We start from the raw sequence: 18,099 nt of genomic DNA, 5'->3' as shown, positions 1-18,099 counted from the left end.
GAGTCTATGGGAATACAAGAGGAGCTCAATAAATACTTTTGAATGAAAGAATGGATTAAATTAATAACATCCAGGAAATGTAAATGTGAAATGTGAAAATGATGGTTTTACCCATATGATTACACTTTATTTAGTTATGAAATAGATGCTAAGACAATGGAATACTTGCTTTCCCTGGTGTGATTCTGTCCTGTTGGCTCTTCTCTGGCATAGTAGTAGTTTATCTCTGTCTGCCTTCTTTAACCTCCTACGTGTGTGCCACCACCCCATAGAAGATTTGATGGACATGGACATGAGCCCTCTAAGGCCCCAGACTTATCTTTTCAGTTGTGAAATAAAGGCTGACAAAGATTACCATTTTAAAGTGGATAATGATGAAAATGAGCACCAGTTATCTTTAAGAACAGTCATTTTAGGGGTTGGTGCAAAGGATGAATTACACATTGTTGAAGCAAAGGCAATGAAGTACAAAGGCAGTCCAATGGAAATCACACTGGAAACTTTGAAAATGTCTGTACAAGGTTTCCCTCGGGGGCTTGGAAATAACACCACCTGTGGTCTTACAATTGACATGTCTCAGGGTCTGTGCATAGCGGTGGATAGTATTTAGTAGCTGTGGGGGAAGATGCAGAGTCAGAAGATGAAGAGGAAGAGGTTGTGAAATTCCTTAGCAATCTGGAAAGTGTTCTAACCTTGGAAAAAGCAAAACTTGGTGCTGGTGAAAATGATGACGAAGATGATGAAGATGATGAGGGAGAAGAAGAAGAAAAAGAAGAAGAAGGGAGAGGGGGAGCGGGAAGGGGAAGAGGAGGAGGAGGAGGAACAGGAGATGATGAACATGATAATGAGGAGGAAGCTGAAGAAAAAGCTCCAGTAAAAAAATATATATGAGACACTCCAACCAAAAATGCAAACTAGAACGAAAGAGACTCAAAACCATCAACACCAAAAGATCAAAATGTCCCCAATCCTTCAAAGAACAGGAAAAAACTCTTAAAACGCCCAAAGGACCTAGTTCTGTAGAGGACATTAAAGCAAAAATGCAAGTAAGTAGAGAAAAAGGTGGTTTTCTTACCAGAGTAGAAGCCAGGTTCATCAATTATGTGAAGAATTGTTTCCAGATGACTGACCAGGAGGTTATTCAAGATCTCTAGCAGTGGAGGAACTCTCTTTAAGAAAATAGTTTAAACATTTTGTTAAAATTTTCCATCATTCCATTTCTGTAATAGTTGATATCTGGATATCCTTTTTATAACACAGAGTGAGAATTTTCCCTACTGTGTCTGATAAATGTTGTCTAGATTCCAATGCCAAGAATGTGTTGTTCAAAATGCCTGTTTAGTTCTTAAAGATGGAATGCCATCCTTTGCTTGGTTTTGAGTATGTATGGAACGTTATGATAGGACAAATGGAAATGGTGGGGAGACAAAAATATACATGTGAAATAAACTCCGTACTTTAATAAAGTAACAAAAAAAAGAGCATGGAGTGCTTAATATTTGAATTTAAGTATAAAATTCAATCTACAAATTTGCACACAGACTATTGTGTCAACGGTGTGCAAATTACACATGCATAGAAAAAGTAGAAGGAAATAAACAAAAAATCTCTATTAAAACTTTCTTAGAGTGGTAAAGCTTAAAAGCATTTGTTGTGTTATCATTTACATTTCTTTCATCTTTAAATTTTCAGTGTACTTTTTTAAATTAGAAAAAGATATGTTTTAAGAATTGAGCACCTACTGTGTGCCAGCCACTGGCTGGGACTGGTGGATATGAAGCCAAATAGGTGTTGTAATTTTAACTGGGATAATATATGAATAAACCAACAGTTGTAATTGCAGTCAAATATGACAAAGATCACATGAGCAATATGTGTGCTCCTTAATTTCTTAAAGCCTTATTTTCCTCACTTGTAAAATAGAAATAATAGTACATCGTCTTCGTAATTCTGTGGTAATATTACATGAGCTAATGTGAGTAAAAGACTTAACACAACAACTCACTAATAGTAAACTCAATTAGTCATTTTTAAAGTTATTCTTATCAGTGTAGTACAGAGGAAGGAGTGAGTATTTTTTGCACAATATCAGGGAACACCTCATGAAGTAGTGGCCATTGGATTGAGCTTAAAAAAGTAATAGTATTTGACAATATAGCAAATAGTATGGGCTAAGATACGCTATGGTAACAAGAACTCCCCCAAATCTCAGTGGCTCAGGAGGACAAAACTTAATTATTTATGCAGCAATGGGAAGGGACTGTCTCTGGTCATCATAATACCTCAGAGGGACCCAGATGAACAAGTCATGATCGTGACCTATGCTTAACCTGTGCAGCAGTGGGAGTGGTATGCATTTAATCACCCACCATCTCCCAAATTTTCTGGGCAGAAGGGATGCATTTCACTTTCACTCACATTTCAATAGCCAAACAAAGCTACATGGCTAAGTCTAACTTCATATTGATGGCCAGCAATCCTACCTCGTGCATGAAAGTTAAAAAGCTGGAAATATTGGGCGAAAGCACTAATGATCACCACAGATACACTGACAAGGAAAGTTGGTAGATTTGTTTCATCATCAGGATAATTTGGACAATGATACACTGTTAGGCCCTCACTTTTCCTTTATCTCTGGACAAAAACAAGATGAGAGTGTATCATCTCTGGCATTATGGCAGAATGGATACCGCCAAATCATCCTATCCCAAAAATGCCAGAAAAAGTTGAATAATTTTTAAAAGAATAGTTTAAAGTGCATGTCTGGGCTGGCAATAAAGTCAGAGTAATCCTTAAGGGCAGAAAGCAAATAGAAAGCATAAATCCACAGTAATAAGTGAAATAAAGTCCGTGGCTTCCCTGGGAAAAGTTGTGCATTCCTTAATATAGAGCTTCGATTTTAATAACCTATGTGTGCCTAGAGCCCACACGAAGTGAAAGATCAAATCAGAGATCACACATAAACCTTGGATTCAAGTGTAACAGTTTCAGTGAAAGAATGAACCCGGAAAAATAAATAAAACAGGAAAGTAATCATTTGCAAAGATAGAATGTTCAAAAGCTTGTCTAAAAGCCTTGGGTTTCAGAATTCTTAGCCACAAGCTGGTGCTCATGTGGTTTTGGGGTCCAAGCTCATCCTGCCTATGTGGTCTGACAACCCAGGAGAAAGAATAAAGTTGAAAGCACCTCATGAAGTTATGTGTTATGACTGTTCCAGGGACTAAGAATGCAAACCCTAAGAAACAAACGCAAATATTCACTGAAGGAGCAAAACTTCAGTCTAGGTCACAAGGGCTCCCCACAAATATAGTTGTTTTCAAACATAAATGCTCCATAAAAATAATGATAAAGCAAACAAGGCAGTAAGGCAACATAAATGATACGTGCAACCAGATCAAATAAAAAAGATTTTAGACATTGGAATTATGTACAGAATGGAAATAAATTATCATCTATAGGATGAAAAATATGTGTCATATATTTAAAAAATAGATAATCTAAAATATGGACTGGAAAAAGAGAGTGGCAAATTGATATACACAGTTGAAAAAAAGTTCAAATATAAATTTTAGAAATAAAATAATATAATCGTTAAAATTTAAAGATCTAAGATGATTTTAAAATTGTGGTAAAATGAGCTTAACATAAAACTTATTATTTTGGGGCACGTGGGTGCCTCAGTCAGTTAAGCGTCTGCCTTCGGCTCAGGTCATGATCTCAGGGTCCCAGGATCAAGCCCCACTTCGGGCTCTCTGCTCAGTGGGGAGTCTGCTTCTCCCTCTCACTCTCCCGCTGTGCGCTCTCTCTCTATCTCTCACAAGTAAATAAATAAATAAATAAAAACTATTATTTAAAAAACAACAACATTTTAACCAACTTAAAGTGTACCATCCATAGACATTGACAGTGTTGTGCAACCATCACCACTAACTAGTTCCTGATGTCTTATTTGTTCAACGTCCCAAAAAGAAACCCTGTACTCATTAAGTTCAGAAGTGTTCCTTCCTCTTCTGTTTTTATTTTTCACAGGTGTTCATTTTTCTTTAGATATTTAGTAGAATTGACTAGGGAGTCATCTGGTCATGGGTTTTCCTTTGTAAAAAGGTGTTTGATAACTGATTCCGTGTCTTGTTATAATTCTATTCAGATTTTTTATTTCTTCTTGAGTCAACTTTGTGAATTTGTGTGCTTCAAAAAATTTGTGCATTTTATCCGTTGTATACTATTCTCTTACAATCCTTGATATTTTGTAAGATTTGTAATAATGTCTCAACTTTCATTTCTGATTAAGTAATTTTAGTCTTCTCTCTTTTTTTCTTCATCAATCTGGAAAAAGATTTGTCAGTTTTGGTAATCTTTTACAAGAACAAATTTTTGTTTTCATTGATTTTTTGCTATTTTTGTAATCTCTACTTCATTTTTCATCACTCTAATCTGTTATTTCTTTCCTTTTTCTAGCTTTGCATTTTGCTTGCATTCCTTCTTCATTTGCTTCAAGTTATTTTCTAATTTCACTTGAGATTTATTTTTGACCTACTGATTGTTTAAAAGCATGTTATTTAATTTCCACATACTTGTGGATTTTCCAGTTTTCCTCTGCTAGTTTCATTCCACTGTCATCAGAAAAAAATATTTTCTATGATTTCAGCTTTCTTAACTTTATTGAGACTTATTTTATGGCCTAACATGTGGCCTATTCTGGAGAATGTTCCATGTACACTTGAGAAAAATGTGTATTCTGCTGTTGTTGGGTAGAATATTCTGTATATGTCTCTTAGGCCCAATTGGTTTATAGTGTTGATCAAGTCCTCTGTTTCCTTATTGATTTTCTTTCTGCTTGTTTTATCTATTACTGGAAATAAGGAATTGAAATCTCTTATTGTTATTGTGCTGTTGCTTACTTCTCCCATCAATTCTATAAATATTTGCTTCATATATTTGGGAGCTCTGATGATATATATATCTTATTATATTTTTCTACTGAATTGATGTTACTATCATTATATAATGTCTTTCTTTGATTCTTGTGATGATTTTTGTCTTAAAATCTATTTTTTTTTTTTTCTGATATAAGCATGGCTGCCCTTGCTTTTTTTCAGTTGCTATTTACATGCGGTATCTTTCGTCTTTCTTTCACTTTCAACCTTGGCGTGTCTTTGGATCTAAAGTGAGTCTGTTATAAATAGCATATAGTTAAATCACTTTTTAAAAAATACATTCTGCTAATATCTTCCCTTAAATTAAAGAGACTAATTTATCTTCAAAATAATTACTGACAGAAAATTTACTTCTGTCATTCTATTGCATTTTCTCTATGTCTTATCTCTTTTTTTGGTCCTCAATTCTCCCATTACAGCTTTATTATTTATTTAACTCATGTTTTGTAATGTACCACTCTGATTTCCTTCTCATTTCCTTTTAGGATGCTTTTTAGGTATTTTATGAGTGGTTATCCCCGGGATTCCATTTAAGCCCTTAGGTTCATAACAATAGTTTGAATTAATGCCAACTAAATTTGAATAGTGTACAAAAACTCTTCCCCTATACAGGTTTTTCCCTACCCTTTTATGTTGTTATTTTTGTTATATGCTGTATTTGTTATATGCTGTAATCTTCTCTTTTTTCTTCATTAATCTGGAAAAAGATCTGTCAGTTTTGGTAATCTTTTACAAGAACAAATTTTTTGTTTTCATTGGATATTTGCTATTTTTCTAATCTCTACTTCATATATATATGAAGCCATTAATGCAGACTTATAGTTTATAGCTGTATAGCTATTAATGTAGACTTACAATTACAGTTTTATACATTTGTCTTCTAAGACACATAGGGGAAGAAGAAGAAACAACCCAAAATACAAAGATACCAGCTTTTATATTTATCTATATAGTTAATTTTGCTACAATTTTTATTTCATCAGGTATTTTCAGGTTACTGTCTGATACCCTCTTATTTCAGCCTGAAGAACTCCCTTTAACATTTGTTGTAGGGCAGGTTTGCTAGTGACAGAATCACTTAGCTTTTGCTTATCTGAGAGGATCTTAATTTCTCCTCATTCTTGTGGATGGTTTTCCTGAATATAGAATTCTCAATTGACAGCTTTTGTTTCTTTCAGTATTTTAAATATGTCAACCCACTTCCTTCTGGTCTCCATGGTTTCTGAAAACAAATCAACTTTGAGATGTACAATATGTTTATTTGATACTTTTATATATTGTGATATGATTGCCATTGTATTATTAATTAACACCTCTATCATGTCATGTAATTATTATTTCTTTTTTGTGCTGGGAATAATTAAATCTAGTCTCTTAGCAAGTTTGATGCATATAATATAATATTGTAGTCTATAGTCACTACGTTCCATTAGATCTCCAGGACTTGTTTATCTACTAGTTGCAAGTTTGTACCCGTAAACAACATCTGTCCTATTTTCCTATGTTTTTATTTTTTGAGAGATGTCCAAAGTGTTCCATAGCAGCAGAACCAATCTATATTCTCACCAATAGCATACAAGGGTTCCCTTCTCCACATCCTTGCCAACACTTGCTATCTGCTATATTCTTGATTTTAGCTATTCTAGCAGGTGTGAGGTAATATCTCATTGTGGTTTTGATTTGCATTTCCCTGATGATTAGTGATTTTGAACATTCTCTCATGTACCTGTTGGCCATTTGGGTGATGTGATCTTATAGGCAGAAAAATCTAAAGATGTCACAAGAAAAACTGTTAGAAGTAATAAACAAATTCAGTGAGTTGCAGGATACAAAACAACACACAAAAATCAATTCCATTTCTATACACTAACAATGAACTATCCAGAAAATAATATGAGAACAATTTTATTATAATACCATTAAGAAGAATAAAATAGGAATAAAATTAACCAAGGAGGTGACTTGTACACTGAAAGCTACAAAACATTCCTAAAAGAAATTAAAGAAGACACAAATAAATGGGAAGATAACTCACGTTCTTGGATTGGAATATTTTATTTATTTATTTATCTATTTATTTATTTATTTATTTATTTAAATTTAAGTAGTGAACATGTAGTGCAGTATTGGTTTCTGATTCATCACTTACATACAACACCTAGTGCTCATCATAACAAGAGCCCTTCTTAATACCCATCACCCATCCAGCCCATCTCCCACCCACCTCCCTTCATCAACCCTCCATTTGTTCTCTATCATTAAGAGTCTTTTATGGCTTGGTTCCTTCTCTCCTTTTATTCTTTTCCCCCTTCCCATATATTCATCTGTTTTCTTTCTTAAATTCCACATGTGAGTGAGATCATCTGGTATTTGTCTTTCTCTGACTGACATTTCACTTAGCATTACATTCTCTAGCTCCATCTATGTCATTGCAAATGGCAAGATTTCATTCTTTTTGATGGCTGAGTAATATATATATAACATCTTCTCTTTCTCTCTCTCTCTCTCTATATATATATATATATATATATCACATCTTCTTTATTCATTCGTCAATTGCTGGACATGTGGGCTCTCTCCATAGTTTGGCAATTGATGTTAATGCTGCTATATATATCAGGGTGTATGCATCCCTTCAAATCTGTATTTTGTATGCTTTGGGTAAATACCTAGTAGTGCAATTGCTGGATCATAGGGTAGTTCAATTTTTAACATTTTGAGGAACCTCCATACTGTTCTCCAGAGTGGCTGCACCAGTTTTCATTCCCACCAACAGTGCATCCTTGCCAACCCCTATTGTTTAGAAGACTATAAAAAATCCTAATGGCATTTTTTCCAGAAATGGAAAGATCCATTCTAAAATTCATATAGGAGGGAAACCTACTAATATAAAATACAATAAAGAACATATTTTAAAATTATTTTTTTAATTTCAGAACATTAAATGTACATATATTGGAGATCTCTTGACTATTTTCTATGTGTATTTTTTTCTGTTTTTCAGATTTCTTCTTAATTTCCATTGACTTCCCCATATTTTTTTATTGTCTGTTTTTCTTATTGTGATTTTGATCATATATAGTCTTCTCAGTACATCTCATAATTAAGTCTTCATTTATTAAATATATTTTGTCCTTTTTTTCCCTTTTACTTTCTGCTTTTTCATTTCATATCTTCTTATTGTTTTATATTTTCTGAGTTTTTGAATTTCTGTTTTATGGTGCTTGCATCTGTTATTTATTGCAACAATAATACTGTATAACAAATCATTCCAAAACTTAGTGGTTTAAAACAGATTTGAGTCAGCATCTCTATTCTGCTCTTTGGGCCAGATTGAGATCATCTTAACTGAGCTCATTTTTGTGTCTTTGTTGAGCTGGCTGGTAGACTAGAGGCTAGCAAGTCTATTATAACTCAGCTGAGATGTCTTAATATCTGCCCATGCAGTCTCTCATTGTTCAGTAGGCTATCAAAAGATTGTTCTCAGAACATAAGTGAAAGAATAACAGAACAATCAGAAATGCATACAAGAGTTTTATCAAGCTCTGTGGATATCATTCTAACATCTCATTGGTTAAACCAAATCACATGGCAAGACTAAGAGTCAGAATGGGATAGGGCTACAAAGTTATACGGCAAAGGTCATAGAAAGAGAGAGACTATTATTTAAGGCCATTAAGGCAATAAATATGCCACACTGAATAACACTGCTTTGTTATATTCCTTCTGCTTTGAGTTAGTATTTTTTTGGAGTTATTTTTTCTGCCATATATTTCATTTTTCATTTTCTATTTTTAAGCTTTTAAGTATTTTCCTTATATTATTGTGTTTAAAAAGCTGTAGTTTTATTTCTCTTGTTCATATTTGAAAGTTCTAATTATTTTCTAACCAGCTACTAACATAAAATCCTAGGGGGTGATCGTTTGGGTGGCTTTTTCAGTTTCTTAATTTCTTCTATTATTGATATGATGAAAAAAAGCATTTTTTGAAATATAAACCCCTCATATGTAGAATATAAAAAGTGGCTTCCATTTTCCTTACCAAATTTGAATAGGAGACAGCTTTGAAAATATTTTGCAGTGTTCAGTAAAAGTGAAGATGTATGACATCTTCTATGACATTGTAATTGTATTCTCATGCATATAGCCCACATAAATTCATGCTTATTTGTACCAGGGTACATTTTCAGGAACGACCATAGCAGCAATATTTATAATGGCCAACATATGAAAATATCCTGAAAGTTTATTATAATATAATAGATAAATGAATTAGGAGATAATCTTGCTATGAAATACATTCAACAATGAATAAAATGCAACGAAAAGCAACAGTATAAACAAAATTTTTTTGAAGATTTATTTATTTGAGACAGAGAGAGAGCAAGTGGGGGGCAGGGGGGGGAACAGAGGGAGAGGTAGAGAGAGAATCTCAAGCAGACTCCCTGTTAAGGGTGGAGCCCAAAGCAGGGCTCGATCTCAGGACCCTGAGATCATGACCTGAGATGAAATCAAGAGTCAGATGCTTAACCAACTGACTGAGTCACCCAAGCACCCACATGAACAAATCTTAAAGATATAATCTTGAACAAAAGAGGCAAGACACAGCTGAATACCTCATGTATAATTTCAATTATATACAATTCAAAAATGGTAATATTAGACAGTATTGTTTAGATATGAATATTTAAAAAGCAAAAGTGTGAATGCTATTAAATTCAGGATATTAGTACTAGGGAAGGAAGGGAGTAATGACCGGACATGTTGGAGGTATGGGGTGCTTGTTATGCTCTATGTTATCATCCTGGTTTGGGATTATATGAGAGTTCATTTTATAAAACTGTTATGTTTGAGAGGTCTGTTATATATCAAGGTGGAAATATTGAAAATACATTTGGATATATGAGTCTGGAATTTAGAGAAGTCTAGCCTGGAGTACAAATTCAAGGAGTCTTTGGTGTGCAGACGTAATATAAAGCATAAATCTAGATGAGATATATAACAATGTGTTTAGGAAGTGGTTTCTCTTGGATTGAATTATGTTCCCTCAAAACTTACATGTGGAAGTTTTAACTCCTAGTACCTGAGAATGTGACCTTATTTGGAAATAGGATCAGTGCAGGTATAATTAATTAAAATGAGGTCATACTAGAGTAGAGTGGGCCTTTAATCCAGTATGACCTGTCCTTATACAAATGGGACATTTGGACATGGATAGGACAGAGGAAGAATGCCATGTGAATATGAAGGCAAAGATGAGGTGATGTGTCTACAAGCCAAGGAACACCAGATTGCCAGCATACCACCAGAAGCTAGGATAGAGGCATGTAACAAATTCTCCTCATAGCCCTCAGAAGGAACCATCCTGCCAATAACTTGATCTTGGACTTCTAGCTTTCAGAATGGTTAGAAAATAAATTGGGGGGACACCTGGGTAGCTCAGTCAGTTAAGCATCTGCCTTCTGCTTAGGTCATGATCTCAGGGTCCCGGGATTGAGCCCTGCATCAGGCTCCCTGTTCAGCAGGGAGTCTGCTTCTCCCTCTCCCTCTGCCCCTCACCCCCCACTCCCGCTCATGTGCATGCTCTCTCTCTCTCAAATAAAAATTAAAATCTCAGAAAATAAAAGAAAAAGAAAATAAATTTTGGTTATTTAAGCCACTCAGTTTCTGGTACTTTGTTATAACTATCCTAGTAAACTAATACATGTTCCAAGCCTAAGGCCCAACATTAAGAGATTGAAAAAATGGGAAAGAACCAAAAAAGGAGGTCAGTGTGATAGGCTGAAAACCTTTAGAAAATGAAGCCCTAGAATCCAAGTGATGAGTTATGGAAGGAAGGACTGGTCAAGTGTATCAAAGTTGTATGGGAACCAAGAATTAATCCTTGGGTTTCACAAAGTTCAGGCATCAGTGATGTGATAGAATAAGTTTTGATGGAAAGGCTGAAGGCAAATGCCACTGAAGGATGTTTAAGATGGAATAAGAAGAGAGGACTTGAAGATGCTTAGCATTGTCATAGTTCTAATTTGGAGTTTATAGAGCAGCAGAGAAATGGTGCAGTAACTGCAGATTTAATTGGGATTGGAAGTGTTTTAACATGGAAGAAAAAAAACACATTTTATACTCATGTGAGTGATCTAATAAAGTAGGATAAATTGATTTTTTTAGAGAGTTACTGGACTATAGGTCATCAAACAGACTAAAGGAGGTAGTATTTGATAAAGAAACTGGGGAGGATGCTCTTAGTAGTATGAACAATTAGAGGTGCCTGGGTGGCTCAGGCATTGAAGCATCTGACTCTTGAGTTTGGCTCAGGTCATGATCTCAGGGTTGTGAGGTTGAGCCCCGCATCAGACTCTGAGCTGGGCATGGATCCTGCTTAAGATTTTCTCTTTCTTCCTCTCCCTCTGCTCCTCACCCCCTCCCTCTCTAACAAAAAAGAGAAGAAAGAAAGAAAGAAGAAAGAAAGAAAGAAAGAAAGAAAGAAAGAAAGAAAGAAAGAAAGATGAACAATTCATTCATAAATTCATTCATTTATGAATTCATTCATAAAAGGAAAAGGGACAGTGGGAAAGTAGTAATTCAAAGCACGTAGACATGTTTATATGGTGGAAGCTGGTGGACATTCTCTTCAGACTACATCAAAAACTAATGATGTAATGTATGGTGATTAACATAAATAAATAAATAAATAAATAAATAAATAAAAATAAAAACTAAGTTAAATAGGATCTAAGCTTTCTAGAATGAATAGGTGTCAAAATTTCAAGAAAATGAGAAAGGTTTGAAAAGTCCAGTGAAGTGAGTAAACAGATTTGAGAAATGTAAAATAAAAGCTCAGCAACAGCAAGGGCCTGTTGGAGATTAGTGGTCATGAATGCATTGTGAGGACATTTAATATAATTATTAGTTTTCTCACCAGCCATATTGAACTGATTTATTCAGCAGCCCTTTCCCTGAGGGCCAGGCAGAGAGAATAAGAGATGGAGTGGCAGTCGTTGGCACCTTGCAGTGGCTGTGGTCAGATGGAAACAGCTGGGAAGCCAATTTAGAATACATTTTCAGAAACCTCTTATTTGCCAACAGTGGTATTAGTAGAATTCCTTTAATAAGAGTCTTCCCAGAAAGAATGCTAAATTAATCTTCATTTTTCTTTTAATTATGGCAGATTTATTGTGAAGAAATCACCACATAATAAGGCACATCTGTTTAAATAATGATTAAAATGTTAGAAAGATATTATAAATCCACATTATAGCAGTAACAAAAACAGTAACTATCAATCGTACTGCAAATCACTATTGACAATGTGATCTGCACACATATTCTTTTATTTATGTTTTATATGTTCTCTACGAGGTATTATTATCTTCATGTTACTTATAAGGAAACTGAGTTTCAGAAAGATTATTTTGAGTGATTTGTGACAATCACTCTATGTCTCTTAATTGCTGCCTAACCATTAAAATTTTAGAGAGTTTACAGCAGTTGCTCAAAAATAGTTTCTTGCTTGATTACTTGCTGTAGTAGCATTTCATTTAATCCTAGAAAAATGTGAAGTTAGCAAATTACATAGATCCAAAAAAGAGGAAAACTTTATTTGGAGACATTTCCCGTAAGGGAATGATCACGAATGACAAAAAAAGTATGTGAGTACATAATACACTTGGGAGGATAGACAAATGAGGTCACAACCAAATATCACAATTTCTAGGTCAAACTTTATTTAGTTCTTTCTTGGTTAAAATTAATTAGGGTTCATTTTTTTTCTTCCATATTGCTATATATCATATAAGTCAAACAAAGTTTAGTCAGAAATCTAGATGTTTTGGTAGACAAGATTTAATACAAGGAATTAGAGCCCTACAAAACCATTGGAAAGGCTGGGTGAGTGAAGGTCAGAAAGAACCACTACCGACTTTGGGGAAATCAGACAGTGCGAACTGTCTATGAACTTAGCTATCTCTTGCACCGAGAAAAGTTATTTGAAGATTGACAGGGTGCCTCTGAAAGTTACCTCTACCACCTGGTTACATATATATACATCAGCCACTATTGGAGGAGAAAAATGACTTTTGCTTTCTATCTACCTAATTTCATACAAATACCTATAATAAAAATCTGAACTGGAATTTTGCTGTCAAGAACCTGGAAAGCATAATTTTTTGGTTCCAAAGCCTGTGTTACAAAGGAGAGTTTCAGAACAATGCAGATACTAATAAATATCACTAAACAATATGTGATTCAGTTCTCCTCCTTGGATTCCTGGGACCTAGGAAATACTTCTATTTACATTTAGGCTTTTAAAAATAATTAAAAGCAACAGTATGTATCCATCTAATACAATGATAGATAGTTTGTTATAGTCTTCCTTTCCTGGTCAGAATATGAGAGAGAGAGAGTGAGTGAGTGAGAGAGAGAGAGAGAGACAAAGTCCCACAGATTACTGTCTCTATCTCTGTGTAATAATTATTGTACCTCCTGTTCAGTCACAAACTACTTTATATTCTCCAACTTAAAAGAAAAAAAAAACTAGAAAGCTAAATAAAAATACTATATGCATAGCTCATATAAAATATGTGGGAAGAACAATCCTAAAATTTGTATGGAATCAGAAAAGACACCTAATCTCCAAGGAAATGTTGAAAAATAAAAACAAAGCTAGGGGCATCACGCCGCCCAATTTCAAGCTATATTACAAAGCAGTGATCACCAAGACAGCAAGGTATTGGCACAAAAACAGACATATAGACCAATGGAACAGAATAGAGAGCCCAGATATGGACCCTAAACTCTTTGGTCAAATAATCTTCGACAGAGCAGGAAAAAATATGCAATGGAAAAAAGACAGTCTCTTCAATAAATGGTGCTGGGAAAATTGGATAGCCACATGCAGAAGAATGAAACTCGACCATTCTCTAGCACCATACACAAAGATAAACTCAAAATGGATGAAAGACCTCAATGTGAGACAGGAATCCATCAAACTCCTAGAGGAGAACACAGGCAGTAACCTCTTTGACATCAGCCACAGCAACTTCTTTCAAGACACATCTCTAAAAGCTTTGGGACTTCATCAAGATAAAAAGCTTCTTCTTTTTTTTTTTTTTTAGATTTTATTTATTTATTTATTTGACAGAGAGAGAGAGAGCGAGAGCAGGAACACAAGCAGGGGGAGTGGGAGAGGGAGAAGCAGGCTTCCCGCTGAGCAGGGAACCGGATGTGGGGCTCGATCCCAGGACCCTGGGATCATGACCTGAGCCGAAGGCAGACGCTTAACGACTGAGCCACCCAGGTGCCCCAAGATAAAAAGCTTCTGCACAGCAAAGGAAACAGTCAACAAAACAAGGAGACAACCCACAGAATTGGAGAAGATATTTGCAAATGACACTACAGATAAAGGGCTGGGATCCAAGATCTATAAAGAACTTCTCAAACTCAACACCCAAAAAACAAATAATCAAGTCAAAAAATGGGCAGAAGACATGAACAGACACTTCTCTGAAGAAGACATACAGATGGCTAGCAGACACATGAAAAAATGTCCATCATCATTAGCCATCAGGGAAATTCAAATTAAAACCACATTGAGATACCACCTTACACCAGTTAGAATGGCAAAAATGGACAGGGCAAGAAACAACAAATGTTGGAGAGGTTGTGGAGAAAGGGGAACCCTCTTACACTGTTGGTGGGAATGCAAGTTGGTACAGCCACTTTGGAAAACAGTGTGGAGGTTCCTCAAAAAATTAAAAATAGAGCTACCCTATGACCCAGCAATTGCACTCCTGGGTATTTACCCCAAAGACACAGATGTAGTGAAAAGAAGGGCCATATGCACCCCAATGTTCATAGCAGCAATGTCCACAATAGCCAAACTGTGGAAAGAGCCGAGATGCCCTTCAACAGATGAATGGATAAAGAAGATGTGGTCCATATATACAATGGAATATTACCCAGCCATCAGAAGGGATGAATACTCAGATTTTGCATCAGCATTGATGGGACTGGAGGAGATTACACTAAGTGAAATAAGTCAAGCAGAGAAAGTCAATTATCCTATGGTTTCACTTATTTGTGGAACATAAGGAATAACATGGAAGACATTAGGAGAAGAAAGGGGAAAAAATGAAGGCATGGGGGGGGAATCAGAGGGAGAGATGAACCATGAGAGACTATGGACTCTGAGAAACAAACTGAGGGTTTTAGGGGGAGTGGGGGATGGGTTAGCCTGGTGATGGGTATTAAGGAGGGCACGTACTGCATGGAGCACTGGGTGTTACACGAAAACAATGAATCGTGGATCACCACATCAAAAACTAATGATGTATTGTATGGTGACTAACATAACATAATAAAATAAAATTAAAAAAATAAAATATATGGGAAGAAGAGAAGGATAAAATGTAAATTTAGTTTATATGTAAACATATAATAGCAATCTAGGAGTTGTTTCTTAAAGTGAAATAATTATTTGTGGAAGAGGGCATTGCTTTGCTTCATATGAATAGTGACTGCATATTTCATCCCGACTGGTGATAGATACTTTGAGCATCTTGACATCTTCTGCTTCACAACTGGCTGAACATCTTGTCCTCAAGTCTCTACTACCAGCAGAGCATCTGCTTACTCTGATCCTCACTCAAATGTGTGCCTTTGGGCTAATTTGCTAAATGGCTGGGAGCAGCATCCTCAAATACTGTACCTGTTTACAGAAGCTCAAGAAACCTAATAAGTCTTGATTCTTTTTTAGTGGTATAGGAGTAAAATACAGTAATTTTTCTTTTATTTTGGAAGGACACTTTGACAAGCTTTAAACTAAAAAGTTCATCAAGGTGGCATGCATTTGAATTCTGAATTTTAATGAAGACAGGCACATTTCTTGCCAAACCAATTAGGATATTTGCTACTTCTTCCCTGATCCAATCACCATGATAAAGTTTAATATGGTTGGACCAGAGGCAGGTCCTGTTCACCGACATACTTGCATTTTATTATATTTCTTCTTCTCTGGTATACAATCTCAAAAACATTCTTACACACACTCTCCAATTTTCTTTTCATATAAATTGACAAAATGGTTACAATTATTTTGGTTTATATGTTCTCTCGTTCCAGAGTAAGATGAAGGGAAACTTATTTCTTTAGAATCAACTGGGATTTGACTTTTATGATAAGTATGCAGGCTCATAATTTGGTGGGGATGAGTCTTGAGGAGAAACAGCAACCCTTTGCAAGAAGTTAATTGCCCTATTTTGGAGTCTTCCAATAAGAGGATACTCATTTCAGACAGATGAGAAGGAGCTGATTCTGTTGGCATGGAAGACACAGTGAAATTCTGAGGTCTAAAGTATTCATAGTTGCCAGAATTCACCAAATATCACTATTCCAAATTTATGTGTCTTATTTTCCCCCCATTCAATGCTTTGAGTTTCATATAAGAGCCCTATAGAATCTGTGAATGACTCTGTGAATATCAACTAACTGTAATTTTGGATAATGAATGGTTAACTTTGGTTTTATTTTTAACATGGGCCCTGAGGTTCCAGGGGATTAGACATTCTTTAAAAGCAGTAATAGAGTATTGTTGGGTTTTTGGTCTTTCCTGGAACCAAAATTTTAAAGCCCTGAATTTGTAATTTTTTTGTAAGCTAACCATACAGTTAGTAGTAGCTATCTCATACTATTTGTAGGCTTTATTTCCATTATTAAATTCTATTGCAATAATCATTGTGGTCTTCCAAAGCCAAATATTGAAGAAACATTTCTTTCCAGGGCAACTATAGGCATGCCAGAGTCTACTAGTATTTCATTTATCTTAGCAACAGTGTCATTGTTTTGACATAAAACTGGGTCAGATAATCAATTACAGTTTCCCACCTCTGAGCCATTTTTGTTAAAAAAAATTCTGCATCAGTCAAGAGTTTTGTTAGAAAAAAAAAAAAAAGACACACTCATTCTAGGTATTTCAGAGGGAACAGATTTAATACAGGGAATTCAGTGCTTACATCTGAAAAGCTAGCTAAACATTGGCCAGGGAGAAGCCCTGCTGGATTTAATGTGTCTAGGAAACACTGCAGGAAATCACTGATAATGATCTGAACCCTTGGAGCACCAAAGCTCAAGAATCAAAGGAGTTTTCCAAGAAACTAATGAGAGATGTCTGTTCACTCACTTCCTTGGAGTCTCCAAAGGAAGGGAACTATATATTCTTCTCGTCTGATTATTGGCTCTCAAAACATTACTTTTACTGTTGCAACATAAAGTAGGACCCTGATGGCAAGGGATTCTGGGAAATAGCATTTTCCAGACTCTGCGACACAGGGGGATAGTTTAAGTGGCTGAAAATGGCAATGCATATGTAAAACCTATATAACTATTTTTAACAAAACTTTGCATCAGTGTCATTTACATCTACATTTACATTTACATTTATATATATTGTCTGACAACTATTCAGCAAATTTGACATGACAATCCTGTCAAGTAATCATCCTGAAGTATCTCTTATATTGACCCACTTTTCTCCATCCCACTCAGTGATTCTAAATCTGTCCATCACAATCTTTCTGTTGGTTGGCTACAGTAGCCTCCTAATTGTTCTCCCTGTCTCAAGTATCATTTGCCCCCAACCTACTCTCACTGAAGTCAGAACAATATTTTAAATCACAGATCTGATTATGCCACTTTGTTGCTCAAAATATTAAATTTCTCCCCAATATTCTTAGGTTAAAGAAAAACTTATGAACATAGTCCAGTAAATGTAATTATTTGGATTTCGCTACCTTTTCCAAGCCCTATCATTGCTATAAGTCAAATGTCATGACTTGTCATTCATAGCTACAAGTAAAATTCAGGTTCTTTGATCAACTTTCTTCTTCTCCAATATCATCCCTAATTTACTCTGCATTTCCTCTCCCACTGATCACTTTTCCATGTCTGACCAACCCTTTAACTGCATGCTTATTCATCCAAAGTTTTTTTTCAACATTTGGACTCAGCTACAATCTGACTCTCCCCTGCATCTGCCAGTTTCTCCTGCAGAGGAGATCCTTCATTCATTCCCACTCCCTTTACCGTGTTGTCATAGATGGAATCTGTACTTCCTTAATTCTCACGGCTACTTCCCAAGCATTGCTGTTTAGCTCATGTAAAAATTTTCC

The 18,099-nt window shown here is 35.3% G+C and overlaps 1 protein-coding gene across 1 annotated transcript; it reads left to right on the top strand.

The window, feature by feature from the left end:
- Window positions 1–280: 280 nt before the first annotated feature.
- On the top strand, window positions 281–1,154 carry LOC110576945 (nucleophosmin-like). Its single transcript, XM_044921214.1, has 3 exons — window positions 281–326; window positions 614–878; window positions 956–1,154. Exons 1-3 carry the CDS (start codon window positions 281–283, stop codon window positions 1,152–1,154), a joined length of 510 nt encoding a protein of 169 aa, XP_044777149.1.
- The last annotated feature ends 16,945 nt before the right edge of the window (window positions 1,155–18,099 follow it).

Source organism: Neomonachus schauinslandi, chromosome 14 (genome assembly GCF_002201575.2).
Source record: "Neomonachus schauinslandi chromosome 14, ASM220157v2, whole genome shotgun sequence".
In the NCBI taxonomy this organism is placed as follows: domain Eukaryota; kingdom Metazoa; phylum Chordata; class Mammalia; order Carnivora; family Phocidae; genus Neomonachus; species Neomonachus schauinslandi.
The sequence above is the reverse complement of the archived record's forward strand: the minus strand, read 5'-3'. Positions and strand labels throughout refer to the sequence as shown.

Bases quoted from the DNA above. Each gene is read 5' to 3' on its own strand.
- LOC110576945 (XM_044921214.1), top strand. From the start codon at position 281: ATGGACATGGACATGAGCCCTCTAAGGCCCCAGACTTATCTTTTCA. The intron at 327-613 runs GTTGTGAAATAA...AGTATTTAGTAG, and splicing joins GCCCCAGACTTATCTTTTCA to CTGTGGGGGAAGATGCAGAG. The intron at 879-955 runs AAAATATATATG...CACCAAAAGATC, and splicing joins GAAGAAAAAGCTCCAGTAAA to AAAATGTCCCCAATCCTTCA.